Source organism: Chelonus insularis, unplaced genomic scaffold, assembly GCF_013357705.1.
Source record: "Chelonus insularis isolate UGA/USDA-ARS -01 unplaced genomic scaffold, ASM1335770v1 contig_358_pilon, whole genome shotgun sequence".
Classification (NCBI taxonomy): domain Eukaryota; kingdom Metazoa; phylum Arthropoda; class Insecta; order Hymenoptera; family Braconidae; genus Chelonus; species Chelonus insularis.
Window position 1 is genome coordinate 1,075,841 of NW_023276522.1, and position 20,562 is coordinate 1,096,402.

Sequence of the window (20,562 nt, forward strand, 5' to 3'; positions counted from 1 at the left end):
TTAGTAATAGTTTATTATAGATTGCAGGACTAAAGTTAAGATATTACGATTGATCCATTTACTTCTACGTTCATTTTGCACGCTAGTTACACTAAGTAGTCTGAAACAAAGTTTATATTGAACAATGCTTCTGTGATATTTAGAAATTTTGATCAAAGTTAGCGTGCTACCTGAACACAAGGTACTAGAATGATTGCAAAATTAAGTGTAACAAGAAAATTAAGTGTTTATCAGTATTCAACTATTGCTATAATATATTTGCAACTGTATTTTTACAATTTTTTCAATCCACTTATAATCATCTCTTATTATTGAAACATATAATAATTTAATTATTTAATGGATATTCCATTTTTCTAAGATTAGAAAAATAGTATATACAAATTCATACTTTAAAAAATATTAGAAAATTTTTTATCGTGGATTTCATACCAAAGTTCTGCTGTTGAAGGAAATAAAAATAAAGGAAATATGTATGAAAATTAATATTTTATATGTGATATTTGCTTATCAATATATTATTTAATACATTTTATGACATATTTCACGTCGTTGCTTTTCATTTTGTATCTTATTTCTTGTAATAATGAGATTTATAATAACAATCTAAACAGTCACATACTTACATTTTTACTTTTTTATTATATATTTATATATAATCATTATTCATTTATACATTTTTTTTATATCTATACTTTGTCATTTTACACATTTGTCTTTTTTTTTTTTTTAATGAAGTGGTATATAATTCGAGATCAACATTCTATTTCAGTATATATAACTTTATTTTAGTCTTTATCACTTCAATGCACGTGAAAAGTTTTAATAATATAAATATTTCACTATCAATTTATTCAAGTGTCATAATAACTCTAATATAATAATTTTGAATTTCAAACCAGTTTTAATTTGTTAAAAAATTTACAAATCAGAGTAAAATTAAGAAAGATATGCCATTTATAATATTTATGTTACTTTCAGATAGTAGGCAGATAATCGATTTTAGCATTTCATAAAAATTACAACTATCTATTTAATAATTTAATCACTATCAAGTTTTTTTCATTATGTATAGTATTTACACTATATATAAGTATATTGGATTACCATATAATAATGTATTTTCTATTTTCGTAGTTTGATTACTTGTTAATTTTTACGCATTCACACGTATAGACAATTTCATCAGATTTTAAAAAGTAGTAGACTCAATAACATTATTTATATAACTGGTTTTATTTATTTAATGGCAAATTAGAACTAAAATTTTCTTCAAAATGTTATCATGGTATTTTTCTTGTCACTATAGATATGTCACAATCAACAATATTCCTTCACATTGTTATTTTGGTTCTATATTCAAGACTTGTCTGCGAAGCATTATAAATTCATATATAGTTGTTGCTATTGTTGATGATATGTACTATATTTTGAATTTATGGATGACTCGAGAATGCTCTTACAGCTCTTGGGAATTTCGCTTCCATTGTAATTTACATCATAAAATTTGATATGCTAGGTACTTCTTCTCAACGTTATCGTTGAAACGAAAATGTCCTTTAAGCTTTCGCACATTGAACTGATCAATTGTTGAATGATAAGTTATCTTCTCTTGCTAATTTGTAAATTCAGACGAATTCAAAACATTGCACTCTGAACACTCTTTTCTTTAAATCGAATTATTAAATATTTCTGACTAGTTATTTTATTTGAATTTATTTAAAATAGTTGATATGTACGACGATAGTCGTAATTTATTTTTATAATTTTAAGTGTAATAAAAATTTTATTTGCGTTCACCCCAACCTGCACTATTATAGAACCAAGATGATGCATTTTCATCTCTTGTTTTACTCCACGTATTGTCTAAACTCCCGGCTCCACTATCCTGAAATATATTAATTTTAAAATTAGATTTATAAAATACAAAATGATCAATTACATTTTAATTTGAAATTCAAACTAACTAAATAATTTTACATCAAACATGAATTATTTTCTATTCTTAGTGTGCATCACGTTTAGATAATTTAGGATTCTTGATTAGAATTAGAAATTATTATTAAATAATACAATATCTAATAATGTATGACAATAATTACTAACCACTACATTCAATTGATGGGATGCTGGTGAGAGATAATCCATATTTGAATAATAAGATGAGTAATTTTGGTAGCATTGTTGTTGAGAAGCTGTAGTAGTCCATGCGAGTCTTTGATGGTCCCCAGGGAAACTTCCGCTGCTTTCCGTGATTGCTGGACTCCAAATGCTACTGCTGCTACCCCCGCTGCTGTATACTGTTCCACCCAACTGAAATATTAATACATTAGCGTATTAACACGTGTGACACGCGTGTCTTTTCATTTCTCATATTCTTAATTGTTTTCAGTATCAAGTTGCAAATTTATTATTTACAATGATAAAGAGAATTCGTTAGCTAATCCATTGACATTTGATACAAAAGTGGCCAACTTAAATCATATCCTAAGGGATAATACAACTGATTGACATACAAATGCACATGCAAATAATTATAAATTTCGAACAATAATGAAAATAAAATAGAATTATTTCGTTATAAAAAATTGACTAATTATTAATTTATAAAATCGTTAAAAATATTTTTTTTTTCATGATAAACGTAAAAAGAAATTCATTGATAACTGATTTATCCACAGTTAACAATAATTTAGTTTCATGATAACTCACACTAGGTGGCGTTGTACTCGCAGCGAATAGCAAGCCAGTGGCGCCACCTGCAGGCTTGTATTGAGGAGAATCTCTGAGAAGTGCGGGAGAACTTGCTGCTGAACCACTTGTTCCTCCACTTCTGAAAACAATATTCTTTTGTTAAAACACAACAAATACTCAAAATAAAAGTAATTGAACTACAGCTAATATCCTGATAATGAAACAACAGATATTAACCAAGGAGAAAGCTGCAGAACGAAATTCTGTCTATGGTTGAGAAAACGACGCTCGGTATGTTTTCTGTTTTATGTATATATTACTCATTTTAATATTTTCTAATAAGTCCACTTCAAAACTATGAATACTTTCCTTGCTTAAATATGTTGATGATATATAATTTTATGATGGGCCTTATTATATATCAAACAATCAAGGTGATCAATAATTTATGAAATTTTCAACTACCAATTAGAATAAATTTTTTCATGCGTAAAAATAAAGAACAAAGTCGTTAGACTTGAATAATTGCAAAGAATTCGACAGGTAGCAAGTTCTAAGTAGAGATAATCTTAAATAATACTTTGTTTATTTTAGAAAATATCTTAGGATTTGACATTCTCCCTTAAGCAGTTTTAAAAGTTGACAATTGTTATATTTCATTGTCTTTAGTATTAAATATTTTCTTAGAAGAACTGCACAATTGTTCTAAGCGTAAAGGAAAGGAGGATAATTGAACACTTACAGTGGTGTCGTTGCAGGAACTGCAGCTGCTGGCGTGGGAGTGGTTGCTATCGATGGGCTTTTGCCCGATGGTGAACTGCTCACTGGATTTGCAGATGGTTTTTTTGATCTAGGAGCTTTTTCTTGTTGTTGTTGCTGCTTTTGCTGTTGCCTACACTTTGCCCGACGATTTTTAAACCACACCTGTAAATCAATTACTTGAAATGGTACCACGAAAATCTAGAGTGATAGTTGGAGATGATAACCAATGTTAGTAATCAATTATGAAGTAAACATAATGAAAACTAACTGAAACATATGAATTTTTATCCATTTATCAGTTAAAGATCTAGTTAATATGAGCGTGTATTTTAATGATTGTTAAAAGCTTCTGGATTTTGGTTACATAGATACACAAGTCATTTGGTTCTCTCTGATTATAACATTGATACAGAATATGATGAAATGACCAGTATTAGTTACGTAAATGGAGTTTTGATGATATCTATTACTTGAGGCCCGTTAGTGAATATGTACAAAGCTTTATTAAATTAACCTATTGCTGATAGTACAGGGGTATAAATGATGGTAGAGTATCTAGATTGTGAATAAAAGATACATTTTGTATCAAACGTATTTTGCAATAATTTTAATGGATTCTCTTTGATATCATAATATAGCAAATGAATATAATAACACTTTGCAAACGCACTCGTTGAATGAAAAGCTCGAAATTTTTGTATGTTAAAGGTTTCAATAGTGATATCTATGAATGATATAGCTTATAAACTTGAAGCTCATTATTCTATGACAATTGATGAAAAAAAGGTAACTTTCTAATATATTCATCAATTTGCTTACTAATCTCATTTAAACTTGTTATTCGAATTCAGAGCAAAGTTATATTGATTTTCTTATATGATTTTGTGATGATTAAGTTTAGCAATCTCCTTCAAAGTTAGACCAACTATATATTAAAGTAGTTGACAATAGTTTTAGATAGAAATTAGTACTTTAAATTCGAATTGTTAGATGCTTTTTAACAATATTTTATGTTAAAAAATGTTGAAGATAAACTCAGTTGAGAACATGAATAGAAAAGAGAGCCGCTGGGAAGCCCTGTACGATCAATGTTAGACGAGTAGCAAGCTTGGGTTTCTCCTGAGATTTTCTAGAGAATATGTAGCTTCATGTAAACTCATGAAAATCATGTTACAAATAATTTTTTATCATTTTCTACTCGATTAAAAACAAACAGGATTGATAGAATAAGCTCTCAATGGCATGAAATTCGATCACGTTTAAGAATTAATTATCCATTTATCTTTTCGGGTTTTGATTCAGAAAAAAAAACCTAATGGTATTGTATAATGTGGAGAATCTAAATTATACTTTTCTATTCGGTGATTCTTTTTTACACCAAAACCACTTTAGTCGTTTGAATCACTATTGACTTTTACCAGAAAAAAATATTCAAGTCAAGCTCGGACGTGCATGAGACTATGGATGTTGTTCAATACCCCATTGAATTTTCTTTTAGACCAGGTGTCAGTGAGACCGGGTAATTGCGGCAGCCGCGATATGTCTTTTGCCTTTGGGGATGATGAGGGCGGAATATGCGCACACACGCTCTTCAGTTGTACATTTAGCTGAGAGCGTGGCTGTTATTTTACTATATTTCATCTACCTATGAGCATGTAATAGACAATGGGAACAATAGTAGACATTAGGATAAAACGAATCTCTTTTCAGTTAGAATTATTTTTTAGTCACTTTAAAAAATTCAGAGAAAACTGGGGTATCTCAAATGTTATATCGGTAGCTTTTATCATTTTCAATAGTTTATTTTGGTCGTTAATCTAAATTTAAATACGTTAATTTATTTATAATATAAAAATTTATTTTCTATCAGAAATAATTTGAATTAAGTTTCATACAATGAATGTTGAAAAATATCTTATTAAAAATTAGTCAATTAATTGTTTTTATATTATTTTAACAAAGTTAAAAACATGTCTAGGTCGCGTTACAATATTAACAAGAAAACGGAAAAAAATGTATAATGATTCTAATAAAATAATTGAATTAGCGAAAGGAAATCACTGATCGATCGTGTTTTTACGGTATCTGCTATTTTATTCCATTCTTTGTGTACATGTACATGCCTACATTTGACACTCGAATTATTTATTTCATATATGTTAACTAACGAAAGTAAAATTATATATAAAATTGATTGAATATTTACAACAATTTTCTTTTAAATAAACTAGTACTGTGTATAATTTAGAAAATTTTAAATTCCAATGAACTAATACAATAATAATAACAAAAAAAAATTTTACTCTATTTTTCACATCTTCATATTATTATTCTATTGGAAAAAAAAAAAAATTGCTAAGACTTATTTTGAATCAGAGTTTGTTTAAATGATTACAAAAGTTTCCATAATATTTTATAGCTTCTTTAATAGAATAAAAATTTACTATCCTTCTAGGAATGAAAGTAAATTTTTTCAAGGAGATGTAAAAAATGATATGTTTATACTTGAAAATAGAAAAAAAAAAATCATTTATTAGTTTAATGGAATTTTTTTTTTTTTTTAGCACGTGATATAAACACGTGTGCATGCGAGGACACGAAATGTCTATAATTGAATTAAGTCGTGGTTGTAGCGATCGATGTCTCGTTATGTCCGCGTGCCGACGCTCTCTTAACACCCTCAAGAACCCTACACAACATATACAGACACGCATGTAGTTATATATGTATCCCATAATGTCGCAAGCCTTGTCTACTATGCTAGCTCCCTCGGCTTCACACTCTCTGACTCCTATTACAAGTATAATCCGAAACAATGAAAATCTTTCACTACTTTGCACCCAAAATTCTATTATGAATATATGAATAGCTATTTATTTTCTACTTGGGTGATTTCAATTGATTTTGATGAATACGAATGAGTATATTAAATTTTTATTACCTGTACTCTTGATTCAGGTAAATTGATCTTCACTGCTACTTCTTCTCGCATAAATATATCAGGGTATCTTGTTTTTGAAAACAAATTTTCTAAGACATCCAACTGAGCTCGACTAAACGTTGTACGTTCTCTTCTCTGTTTTCTTGGATTACCTAGAAATATCATTCCTATTTAATTCTTATCAACATTTATGAAATAATTGATTTTCAATAATTAAAAAAATCTTTTAATTGAATATCTAATTATTTCATTATTATATGATCGTTTCATTACACATTCTATGCAAATTATATCATAATTTATTTGTTACATAATAAATTTACATTATGTAAAAAATATTTAAATTGATTTATTCCACTTTGTTGGAATAAATCAATTTAATTATTAAAAATCTTTCAAGAAAACTAAAACTTTTTTAAGATAATGAACAAGATTATTGTTAGCACCATCAAGTGATCAACTTGTAATGGAGATAAGTCAAGTATGAGCTATTTAATAAATATTAACTTGAATAATAAATTGAAAGAATCACTCACAGTAGTAGGACTCACCGGCGGGAGAACAACCGGGATAGCCGATAGTCCCGTGAAGGGCTTCGATGGGTGGCATACCAAGTGCACCAACGTATGGGGATGATTTTAAAGCACCGTAGGGGCCAGCTGCAGTTGCTCCAAATCCTGCAGGTCCAAATAAATCGCTTGCTGATGTTGTTGATGCTGCAAGACCACCAAGATCTGTTGCCCCGGCACCTCCGCCACAACCGGAAGTACCACCGAGGCTATTTGGCCACATTGCAATCCACCACGATTGGGAAGTTTTCGCCTCCCCAAAGAGGCGTTCTCGTTGATGACGTTTTGACTTGTCTCTCTCTGAATACAACACATATTTACATTGTTTAATTTTTATTCTTTTGAATAAATAAAAGATCAATTATGAATAATTATAAATTACTCATCAATTGATAAAATCAGTAATGGATATTTAAAATAATATTAAAAAACTTAATTAACAATGTTGGATTATTTTGTGGAATTGTTTTGAACCAGTGATTAAATTATTTTTATAAAAAAAAATAATGAAGAGTAATAAAACAGATGATAAGTTCTGTTGAATAAAAATCATATGGATGAGATGTTTATAAATTAATAAATATCATAATGAATAATATATAACATGAAAAAAGGAAATTGATATCCAACACGTCTGGAATATAGAAATGTCGCTGGCAGCTGTGTCGACCGATTAAGGATAATCCAAAGATGCAACACGACTCTTAGTCGTTCTAGCCTGAAGCTGGTGTATATTTTTCTCCACTAACCCACTGCGTTTGTTTCGGGTTAACTCTAAAAACGCGCAAGAACTCGAAACCTAAAAGACACTTATGCCTTTTCTATAAAAAGTTGTCTTCTTTAATTTTTTTTTTTTATTTTAATATTAAATCCCAACGTTATTCTCTCAAGTTACACATTCTCACAGTTGTTCTTTGTCCACTAGTGTGCTATCTCATCAATTTATTAGCCACAGACACGTCCTGACATACGACTGTCTTTTTAACAGCTGCCTTGATCGTCATTGTTCTACACCTCCCACATGTTGCGGATTATGGACTTTTTTAATCAGAGGTTAATTAACATCTGATATTCAATTTATTATCTAAACAAGTATGTTAGAATATACTTTGTGACGTCTGCATCTTTTTTGCCAATCACATTTCTATCAATTTTTTATTCATCATCAAGTGGAATACCATTAACATGAGAGCATTTCAATTGGACATTTTGAATAATAATTACTATTTTATTTATTTAAAGATTTATTAAAGAGTTCTAAAAATTTATACACTCGACTAAAAGCTGAATGATTACCCAAAATAATTGTTTGAAAAAACCAAACTACTGGTACTTGTTCACTTGAACATCAATCCATCAAACAAAATAATATTTGATATGAAATAAATTTTTAGTTGCATTGCAAAATGAAAAAATTTATTTGAAAATGTTTTTTCAATTCTACAAATTGAACCTCAGTTTAACCTGAATAAAAAGCAGACTTTATTTTAAAAAATGACTACAAAATACCTTTTATCAAGGTATCATGTCAAATAAATTTTCAATTAATCTTCATTTAGGAGTTGAAGTATCTCCAAAGATGTTGATCAGGAATATATCTTCTCCACAGACCTCATGACAGAATTTTATCGCAATTGATCATTTAAACATGACACCATATATAGTAGTGAAAAAAGGCACTTATCAACATCAAACACGTGCATAACCACTTATAAGTTGAATCATTTTAAAGCCACCTGGTACCCACACGATGATGTACTTGAAAATTACCGAAAGAAACAAATCCGGTGCAATGAAGCATTGTTTCATTACCATTTTGACTTGGAAATATATTAAAAATTTAAGAAAGCCGATTGCTTGCGCTTCACTAAACGTTTAAGAGTCGTTCATACTTGTTTTAAACATAAATCCTTTCTGATCATTCATGTACCAACTCTTTATCTCTGTGCACTTTGAAATCACACTTGGACCAGTACCCCGCAAGAATACTAGTCGATTGGCCGACAAGAGGACACTTATAGGACGTGTACAACCCTAAGCAAAAGGCCTCCAAAACGCCCCTGGAATCAATTTCTAGCTGGTACAGCCTCCAGTCTACATAGCAAACACTTTGTGTTACCAATAGATGGATATACGCCACCATCCCTAATGACTGCTAAATCCCTATTATTGCTCGTATGTTGGAACGACAGGCTAAGGGGTAGTTTGGTCCCTGGGGGTTGAAATGTGCGTAGATATACAGACAGGGTGAGTAGTCCGACCGTAGAATTCGATTTGTCGAGTCGATGACTTTCTCAGTAACGTTATGGTTTGCTTCAGAAAGATCTGGGATTACTGGAGAACTCCATTCGCAAGTGTCTTTTTTTTATCTCTTCCAAGATGGAAAAAAGATTGGTATACACTGAAGCATAGATTCTAGAGAGGTTTTTTCTTCATTAAAAATGTATATCGTTGGGTTCAATTTTTGGCCAACTTCTTGGGGTGGATTATCTTCAGTTATTTAATTAATTTATGTTCAGCTTGGTTTGCTTCAATACTGGGGAATTTTGGAATATATCTGCTATGTATTTTGAAACAATTAAGTACGAGGTAAATAATACTTTCTTAACAATATCTTTTTTTTAATTAGAGTTAAATTGAAAGAGTAATGATGAAAATGAAAGAAAAAGTTGATATGAAAATTTTGATTTATCAGCTTGAGAATTATTAGACAGCAGTTAGCCATTTATTTCAAACTAGATATACCAAATCGTAATTCTATTGTGATTGTCGATAAACCTTACAAAGATATGAAGAATGTAAAGTGAATTTCTTTATCCAGTCAGCTTTCATAATAAACTTGTGTTGGTATTATATATATATATATGTATGAATTTTATTTACAGTTATTGCCTATTCGTCTCAAAACATAAAACGCAGGATTATACTATAAATCGAAGATTTTATATAGACATCAGGATAAACAATCTCGACCTTTCAATGACGAATGCTTATTTTAATTGAATGGATGTTCTCTAGAGTTTTATTTTTTTAACAGTTTAGGTTTGAGATATTTTTATGCTAGACTCTCTTTAGCCATCAATAGCCTATTTGGTTAATCTTATCCATACTATAGCTCCAAAAAACTTAAGTTTGTATTTTCCAATAATTTTTATAATTTATCCCTTTTTGTAGTTAAAAAAGAATTTATCAAGTATTAGGTTAGGTATACCAACTGATTTATTGATTCAGTACTTTAACATAAGCCAATGAAACTCAATTTATTCCTCACATCATCACCCTAATAATAACTCGAAGAGCTTGTGATTATCAAAGTATTCTTGCAAAAATTTCGCCAACTTTTTATCTGAAATCTTTTTTTATTTAATGTAACAAGATCTAATAAATTATACTGATGAAAATGACAGATTTAGAAGAACCTTAAGTGAAAAAAGGTCAAGTTGAAATTGATTCCAGTGCTGCAAGTCATGAAATTCAATCTACATTATTTTTAATCGAAAAATGAAGTTCATTGTTATAAAAAGCAAACTTTTCTGCTTACATAATGCATTAACTGTCACTAAACAACAAGATGAATTTTAAAATGAATATTTTGGAATTAAACTTTTTTTTAAAAATAACTGTTAATGACAATAAATTAATTCTGAATTATTTAAAAACTACAATTGATCTGTTAATAATTGAATTAGTATTTTATGAACAATTTTATCACGAGAATAAATTTTTTAGAAATTCAAAAAAGTGGTTGATAATAAGAGTTTTTCGATTGTAGACCAAATGACCAAAGAAACGATTGAGAAGTAAGGAGTCTTGAATGTTACGTGCGACCATTATTTCCTACGAGTGTTTGCACACAAGAGTATTGTTCTTTGAGAGTACTTGTCGGTTTACATGATGGTCGTATTGGGGAGCGTACAGTACTTTCCTTGTAAAGAACATTGAGGGTGGAAAATATTACACAATAATGAATATTTGAAAAAAGTTGGTATGACAAACAAGCCACAAAAAATTTTTTATTACTTCTTTAATAAAAATATAATAATAATAATAATGAAAGAAAATAAAGATTTTTCTTATATTTCAGTACAATTTATGAACAATGGTGTATTGACACTAAGATCTTTGTAAAATCAATTGTAATATTTTTTTCATGTAAGTATTGTAATAATTCTTGTAGAAGAGAATTTTTCGAATATAATTGCATTAAAATTACCTTGCTTTTCTCAAGTTAAGTCGACGAGATTATCATTGCAGGCACATTTTCTTTGTGACTTTTTATTATTATGCTTCAATGCTCTAGCGAAATAAAATCCTCTGAAGGTTTTCTGAGAGATAGGAAATATAAAAATGTGTAGCCAGCTTATATAGTACAGGCTGCAAAAACGATCCCTCCATCATTCAATGCAACTTAACCTATCCTGTTGTTGTGGGCTCATTGAGCGTAAAACTTAATTCCCGTGGAAATTTCGTCAAGAGTATGGTTGTATATAACTTGTAGGGTGGTTATAGTTCTTACGGCTTTTAGTGATTTTTTCTTCACTTATTTTCTCTTCATCGAGATATCCTTCAGTCATTCTCCCTCTCTTTTCTGGTGACCTTTCATCATTTTTTTTTATCTCTATGTAACGTTCACGAATCACTCCCAACTCAGTAATATTCTCCGGAGGTTTTATTCATGGTACCAAAATGAAAGAGAAAGATGAGAAAAAGTTCGACATTTTGGGTGGGCACGTCAGCCGTTTCTGCTTGACTCTCCTCCCTCGATCATCGCTGCATAAGTCTTCGAGACGCATTCACACGTGATAAGATCGAACTCGAGCAAGGAGTCGACCGCCCCTGTCGTTAGGCGAATTGACGAGGTTCTTAACTTTGTTGGTATTACTTTGTACAAAAGGTAATATTTCTTATTGACTCATACTCTCTTTTCGACAGCTTTTTTAAACTTTCTATTTACATGAAAGTCATATTTTTACTCATTTACATCAATTGTACATTTAAAAATATCCACTGACTTATTTTTAAAGAACTTATTCCGAAGTTAAAATTACCATTATTCTTCGCTTTTCTCCGTGTGGTCATTGCTGAATAATAACGGTCATTTTTAGTTCTGAGATAATTTTCAGTTCTGAATAAGCTATAGCACACTAAATATTTATTAATCAAATTTAGAAAAAATAAATTTCGCTTTCAAGTAAATTTTATTACAATAATTTCTATTAATCAGAATTCCAACAGCAAATTTTAAAAATTTTCTTTTTTATTCTTCTTCTTTTGATTATTATATTAAACCAGTTTATTTTATTGTAAATCAATGAATAATTTACTTTATATATTTTATATTTTGTAAAATGCATATCATTTTTATAACTCTATAATTTTTCATTCATTTTTATCATTGATTCATATTGGTAAAATTTATGGAAGCACTCGATTTTTTATTAAATTTTTTGAGCCTGTTGTCTCCGTGCAGTTGATAAAATTTTATCGATTGTAATTTCCTTCGCTGAATTTTTTTTTAATTTCAGGCAATTCTAAATAATAATTGCCGAGTTTAAGAGTATGTGAGGAATGATTTTTCTATACTTGTCATTCGTTGTATGGTGCTTACTTATCAGCCATTTCACCATGAGGATTTTTAAATAAATAACAAAAAATTATTTACAAGATTTAACTCGTCATCAAGACGAGAGTGATGTTAATACGACTGAATGAGAGAAGCATAAAGTTAAATATGTTGATGTCTTGAAATATAAGTTGGTATTATTGAAGTAACTTCCATCATTTTTAGATTAATGTTTAATTAAAAATAAATATCTTTTTGTATAACTGATGGATAATAATCGATAAATAAATGGCATAAAATGATAAATACTTATTGAAAGTGTGTGCAAGGAACACATGAAATGTTGATGAAGAAAAAGTTATATAGTTATCTTATCACCTATAGAAAGGTGCGGGCGGATCTCGACCTCGCGCGGCACGAGCTATAGGGCATACCAAAGAGATTATCGTAAGCAGATTATTTCCGTGAAAATCCTGCTGGCCGAGTCTCGCCACACACTCAACTCTCACAAAATAGCATCTCGTGTTTTCAAACTGCTGATTGCGAGTTTTTACCCTGCTATACTATGCGACTACAAAAAACAGTATCTTTGACCTATGATACTCCAAGTATGCAGTGGAATCTTTGTATAAAAACCGTTCAACTTTGTCATAATAATTATTCATCAGGATCTGTATAATGTACAAAAAATAAGAATTATAATGAGGGAATAATAGAAGCTGTTGAAGGGATATTATCTCTGGTAGATGGAATTTTCAGACTCCAATTCAATCCGGTCTATCATGTCTGATATTAATAAATATTTTGTTCTATTCAAACGGAGTAGAACAATATCCTATTCAGAATACTAAAAAACGTCCCATTAATTAGTTTGTGTTTATTAATATCAAATATTCAAATTAACTGCTATGTTTATTTCAACTTTACTTTTCAAATCATACAAATGATGATAATTTTTCCAATAGTTATACATTAAATATAATATATCTAATACTTTAATGTCAAAATATCGATGTCAACATTACTTATTATTTATGAAAATATAGATGAAGTATTTATATTGGTATAATTAATTAAGTATTGTCACAGACAGATTAATAAAAAATTCTATTAATATTTTTTATTTGATATGTGAAATGATGGCCGTTAGAATTCAATCAATAATATGTGGTATTGTCCGAAATGTGAATAGTCATAACCACAAAACTCTGATACCTACATTGTTGGATAACCGCGTCATACAATTTACACCACAAATCGTTGATTGTGTGTAAACATTGACTGCTGTATTTATATCATTCATAGTTAATATAATAAATGAATATTCCATGTTCACACCATTGCCATATAATTACAGAGATTACCATAGAAATAATATTCCATATGATAGTGTATTCAATTGATAAACCACAATTCATAAATTAAAAAAATATAAAATAATCATAAAAATAAAAACTATTGGTATGAATAAATATGAATTACTTACAAAATAATTATTCCATTCTATTTAATTGATAAATTATTAACATTAATAATTACTTGGCTTATTCAATGCATTTTAAATTTATTTGTAAATAAACTAATTAATGAGTACAGTTTATAAAAATTATTTAGCATTAATATACTTTAAATAAATTTTTTTATCGGATATAAGTATTATTGAACATAAACAAGTCTGCTTTTGGAGCAAATAAAATTTTTAAAAATATTAAAGCCAATTTTTTTTATTGAAAGTAAATACAAATGTTTTATTAAACTCGAAGGATGATTATGTAAAAATATTTATATTATGTATATTATTGAATAAATGAAATATTTGGAGAAAAAAATATGTTATAGTTGTCTAGAAAATAAATGGAGTATCAAGTAGTATAACTCAATATTCGTTGCGTTAATAGCAGTTATTTGTTTAATGATTGAATGTGATGTTAATTATTTCAGGAAAAAAACTATTTTAAATAAAATAAATATTATAAAATAAGACAACTTACCAAAAATTGTTAAATAAACCGGTCAAAAAGTCTCTTCGTCGGTGACAAGTAATCCAAAATCTTCACCAGTGACTTCAAATAATAATTGTCAATGATAAAATGAACAATTCACGAGAAAATAATGAAAATTCATCAAAACTCACGTACAATAATCACAATAAAACCATATCAGTACATAAAAAACGAACTGTATATAAATAATAAAAACCGAACAAGTTGAAATGTTGTAAATGTATTGGCAAATAGAGTTGACTAGTTGATCACTTAATCAGCACCTCAGGTAATTCATAATGATAATTTTAGTGGTTAAAACACTCAGATATTGTACAGCTGAAGTTCGAAAGACGAAGTATCGAAAAATGTCAGAATGGGAGAAAAACAAGTATTAAGAGGGTGGAGCGAATTGAATGAGACGGGGAAATACAGAAGATGAAGAGAAGAAGATAAAAGGAAGATGAGCGAACAAGAATACACCTGGATCGTCTATTATATCAAGAAGGCGTAGGAGAGTTGAGTTGAACTTTTCACGACAACTTTGGCTGTTACGGAATCGCGTGTTCTCTCTCTCAGGTTCTCTGGTTGGGGTATCAAACCGCGCGAGGGGAAGCGGTCGGTACCAAGTCGGGCGCGGCGATGTTCACGGTTGCGTGGCGGCAGCAGCAGCACCGGGCAAACAGCGCTCAGACAGTTGTAGGGCGTGTTCAAATACAGGCGTTTCTTGATCGCAAACCTCATAGAGGGGATCCAATGAAAAAGATACCATTTGCGCGAGCGCACTCGCTCTCTCGACTCGATGTCAAAATTGTGGCAACGTTGCGCTGTCTACATGACGATGACAACTGGTAGTGGTACAGCGTATACCCGTACTTCAAATCCGGTTCCGGAATACGCACTGATCGTGCAACACATAGCCAAGTGGAGCTTGGAAAGATTTAGAAATGGATTATGGAGCTCTGTTGAATGGAAGAAAGTCATTTACATTCTCGAGAAGATGCTCTCGAAAGCTTCGCTATATCAAATTTACTATTTCACTGATGAAATTAAACATTTCTCAACATCAGATGATATGTTGATAAAAACTCTGATAGTCCTCGTTCTATCACAAATCATTTTATATTTTATTTTCTTCTCTAACAAAATTTTTTTTCAATCACACCGTCATCAGAATTTCGAAACCTTTTTTCTTCTTGGATCCAGTATTTCTTTAATTGTTCATTAAGTGAGCAAATGTTTATTAAGCTATGTCATTTATGATAATCAAAAATATTCCAGTTTTTGGAATTTAAAATAATAATTTATTCTCGTTTACAACTTTTTGATAACGTAAACGTATCCTGAGCTTTATCAAAAAATCTCCTCCTGTCTGTCTGAATATTAAAAAAAATTTCTAATATATTTTTTCTAAGTTTCAAAATTAAATGAAAAATTATTTTACACTAATTTTCAGTATTTATTTACCCTTATCAAAATAAAATGTAAAATAAATCTGGACGCTAATGCAACAGATAATTGTTGAACATATATAAGTTATAGACTCGGTTAATGCTATTCAAAATCCTAGAAGGGTTTTGTAATATATGTAAGCCTATTGACATATCAATACTCATCAATTGATACAATATTTTAACGATATATTACTGAAAAGAAGAAAATAATTACATGACATTACTCTGAGGAAAAAAAAGTATCAAGTATGTTTAATTTTCATCTCATTAATTTCTAAGAATTAAAGCAAAAAGGTATTATGGATTGGTGAATCAAATGAAATGAAAAGGGTTTATCCTTCATAATGGGAGGTTAATCTTCACTTCAAATAACTGATGAGATGATTGTTATAACTATGATGCGTAAGCCCACTAAGGAATAGAACCAATTTGATTTAAAATATTTTTATAATATTGTTGTTGTATATTCAGGTAAATAACCACTGGTAGTGGTATGTAGTATACCCACAACATAGCAATTTAACTTGCTCACGTGCGAGCGGTTAATGCTCTTACAGGATTTCGAAAAGATCAGCCCGTATTACTATACTATTAGCGTAGCTAAAACCGGCTTGCTTTCATAAACCTGCACCAAAGTGACGCCACTTTAACCCCGTGATACGTTCATTCATAAATTCTCGGCTAATTTACTCCTACTTCGATAGATTGATAGATAATATGTATATTTCATTTTGTGTCCATACCCGTAACAGATACAATTGAATCAACGTTTTATCCTCTAAGTCGTTGTTTGAAACTTCAATTACCGATATAAATATGCATATTTATCAATGTGAATGATTTTTATTTTTTCAATAGGCTTACAAATGTCATTCGAAGTTAAATTGTTGAAAGATAAACAATGCTTTTAAGCTTTGAAAAATTTTTTCTTCAATACTCCAAGAATTTTTTCACTCCAAATACTTCCATTTTTTGAATAGAGCAGATTTTTTAAAGCTTCGAAAAATTCCGAGCTTACTTTTCAACATAGTTTTTTAATATTTTTCTATATATTAAAAGAATAAATAGGAATAACATTTTTTTGATAGAAAAATCTAGTGAAGACTTTTTTTCCAAATCAGTTATTCAATGTAATGAAAAAAAAATTTCAAATGATTTTATTTATGTTTTATAGATAAAATTGTTCTGAAAAAATAATTTAAATTTTACTTTTTTTGAGTTATAGTACTTTATATTTAACTCCGATATTTAGTAAATCTATTGATGTCCTGCTGTATAGAATATACTACATAATTCACTTTGCTAACATATTCCCAACTCATTATTGGCAGAAGTCTATATTGAAACTGATTCGAGCCAAGCTTCTTACGAAACTCACCTATAAGTCGTCTTAAAGTCAATGAAATACTAATATTAAATAGTTGAGTAAATATTTAACACAATTTTTCTTGTCGATGATACGTGTAATCTAATATGTTTAAATCAACTTTCTTAAAAAGAATTAATATATATTTATTGATAAAAAAAAATCATTCTGATTTAAATTAAAATCATGCTTCTAGAATTAATATACTCAAACTTATATTTTCACAGACACATCTTCAATTTATGTGACTTTTATTCGTCGATAACTTTTTGTCAAAGACTCATTATCAATAATAATAATAATAATAATAATAATAATAATAATAATAATAATAATAATAATATCAATAATAATAATAATAATAATTAAATGATATAAAATTAATCGAATAAAATTTTTCCAATTAATTAAATAGTTAAAGATTGATTTGACAAGGATGTTTTTTTCTGAATATGAAATAGTCTGGTTTCTAAATATAAATCAGACGAGTACTAGGAAAAACAGGGCGTGGGATATATCATAAGAATTTTCAATATTTCGATTGTCATCATGACTCCGATAAATCCGCGAAAATGAACATTTAATAAACAACACATTGCGAAGGTTTTATATGTCAGAAGTCCCACAGTTCTTGACACCAGGAGTCTATTGATAATGATTGATCACAGTCAACTCGAGTTAAAGTGTATCTCGTCGAAATAAAAAAAAATTTATCGTCTAAGATATAATGTATCCTTTGAACAGTTGTCCCTGTAGATTTAAACCAGTGCTTGTATTCTTTATAATAATTGTGCCGGTCATCTTTTGACAGTCCCTGGAGGGACTATTGAGTCACAACATTGGCTTTGTAACTTTAGGGTACAGGTGTCGAACATTCAAGAAGTGCAGATCTCATGCCTACATGTCTTTTTTCCATATGATTCTTCACAATTACAATTAATATATCAATCATAGAATGAAATAAAAAATACATCATGTGGTTTAGATTGAATGGATCATATTACTCATAAGATTACAAGCAAGTGCTTCAGTTAAACACAAATAATATTGAAAATAATCGATGAAATAATAGCACCCGCAGCGTCTTCAATTTTGAGATCGATTGATACATTTCTGCAGTGTAATACTCGCGGGACTCTTGAGACAGTTTGTTGATGGGACTTGTGATACAGTGATGTGATGTTATTCCAGGTCCACCATACCTATTATGCTCTACCACGAAGTGAAAACCATCATTCAATCTTTATACGTGATCAGTTAGATTTTTAAAATCTTTCTAAACTGCCCATTTTTAATATCCTATATCTTCAGATCATCTTCATATTTAAATAAAACAATTACTCGATAAGATAATCAATTTATAATTTTCATACAGAACACAGTGGAAAAGTGAAACGCTCGAAAAAATGTACTGATTTATTAAAACAAGTTTAAAAATATTTATTGTACTATTTGTTTATCAATTTTTCAATTTATTAATGTATTAAAAATGTTTTCTTAATGTTCCACATTACCTTACCTTCCCCTACAATTTTTTATCGTTTCCGTAAAAAGATTATTGATCGAATGATCATAAATATCATTCACCAAACAGATCCTCTTTGACAAAATTAGACCTTTTTCGGAGTATCTTCCTGCTCCAAAATAATCAGTTAGACATTTCCTATTGTAAAGGAAAAAAAAAATGATATTTGTTTAATTTTGATTGTAAAAAATCAGCAACCAGTTAAAATTACTTTAAAATATTTTCCGCCTTTTTACATTTTTGTAACATGTTAGTAAATAGACACAGAATAGAGAAATTTATTGATACAAGTTTATGTTCCCACATTTATTTCTCAAATAGTCAGCCGTTTCTAATCTAAACTAACAAGTTATCTATTGTTAGTATAGATATATAGGTCTCACGACTTGCTCGTGTCTTGGCTACCTGCAATTTCGTTACTTAACTATTCAATAGAATAGAGAGTGCAGAGAAAACGGATGTCCCACCGGACGTTAAGGTTCTTCTGAGCTATACATACATACAAATGCATGGACCATCAAAACTAATGTCTCGAGCACTGCTCTTGCTCCACCCGCTTGCATTTTTCTTTCAATCGTCAGACCATAAATCATCCACTTCGTTCCATTTAATGCTGTGTATTTTTAATAAATCAATTCGGTTTTGCATCATTTTTTAATGTAAAAAAGCATCGTATGTAAATATATGTTACACCTATTGAATAGATATTCTATTATGGACATTTAAAATTCTTTCCTTCCGGAAAATTGCACTTTTAAGGTATTTCATTCTTTCACGTGGGAAATCACTTAATCATAGCCTAGGCAAATTCTAAATTGAACCAGGAAAAGAAACATACTGGTTAAAAAACCTCTTTTAGATCTTCACATTTTCTCTGACTTGATCAAGTTCAAGATACTAAAGTTTTTAAGTTTTAATATAAATGATATATTTTTATTAGCATTATTATTTAGTTGTGCTTGCAATTGAATGTTACTTTGATAAATAAATCTCCTTTTCTATAGTATTTAATAAGACATTCGATAAATTTAAAAATGATCAAGATTTATCTGAGATGCTATTTTAATTGATAAAAAGAATTTGATTAAAAAAGATTCTAAAGAAATTCCATTCGAGAAAATATAATGTGATAGATCTTTTATAATATAAAAATGACTCAATCGATTCTATTAAATTCAAAATCCTAATCAATCCTGAACACTATTTCGAGGTGTATCGAAAAAGATATTTTCAATCGGAGTTTCATTGTTCCCTAGATATCGACATGTGAATTTCTGTCGCATATATTTATTTTGAGTATTTGTATACATAAAAGTGTGAAGAATATTTAAGGTGGAATACTGAAGGTCTAGTCCCCAAGGGTCTGATGACTCACAACTTGTTATTTCTGGAAATCTGTAATTCAGAAAAATTCCAGTTGTTATTTTTTAAATCAGTAAAAAGTAATATTTGATAAAAAATTTCACTCATACTAATAAAATTAATTTTAAATAATGATAAAATTTTATTATCAAATGAAATTAATGACTTTACTCTAATAAACATGGAATCAATTAACTCTCTCTCTCATTTAATTTTATTTATAAAAATAAATAAATAATAATTTAATTAATGAATAAATGGAAAAATTATTTTGACTTTGAATCAATTGAAACAGTTTCAATAGAAAATATTTGGATAAAAAATTTGTACTTATAAATCTATAA

At 29.1% G+C, this 20,562-nt stretch overlaps 1 protein-coding gene across 3 annotated transcripts; it reads right to left on the reverse strand.

Moving 5' to 3' along the window:
• Positions 1 to 958: 958 nt before the first annotated feature.
• Positions 959 to 15,161, reverse strand: LOC118066875 (homeobox protein OTX2-like). Of its 3 annotated transcripts, none has more exons than XM_035083260.1 (7): positions 14,521 to 15,161; positions 6,934 to 7,266; positions 6,398 to 6,549; positions 3,437 to 3,618; positions 2,713 to 2,830; positions 2,107 to 2,313; positions 959 to 1,888 (listed from the first exon to the last, which is right to left on the reverse strand). In XM_035083260.1, the coding sequence occupies exons 2-7, from the start codon at positions 7,187 to 7,189 to the stop codon at positions 1,787 to 1,789; spliced, it is 1,017 nt and encodes a 338-aa protein (XP_034939151.1). In that variant the 5' UTR covers positions 7,190 to 7,266; positions 14,521 to 15,161; the 3' UTR covers positions 959 to 1,786. The 3 variants fall into 3 exon arrangements, with proteins under 3 accessions (XP_034939151.1, XP_034939148.1, XP_034939150.1); XM_035083257.1 differs by having other exon boundaries at positions 2,713 to 2,833; XM_035083259.1 differs by lacking the exon at positions 14,521 to 15,161 and adding an exon at positions 7,597 to 7,922 and having other exon boundaries at positions 2,713 to 2,833.
• Between the last annotated feature and the right edge of the window lie 5,401 nt (positions 15,162 to 20,562).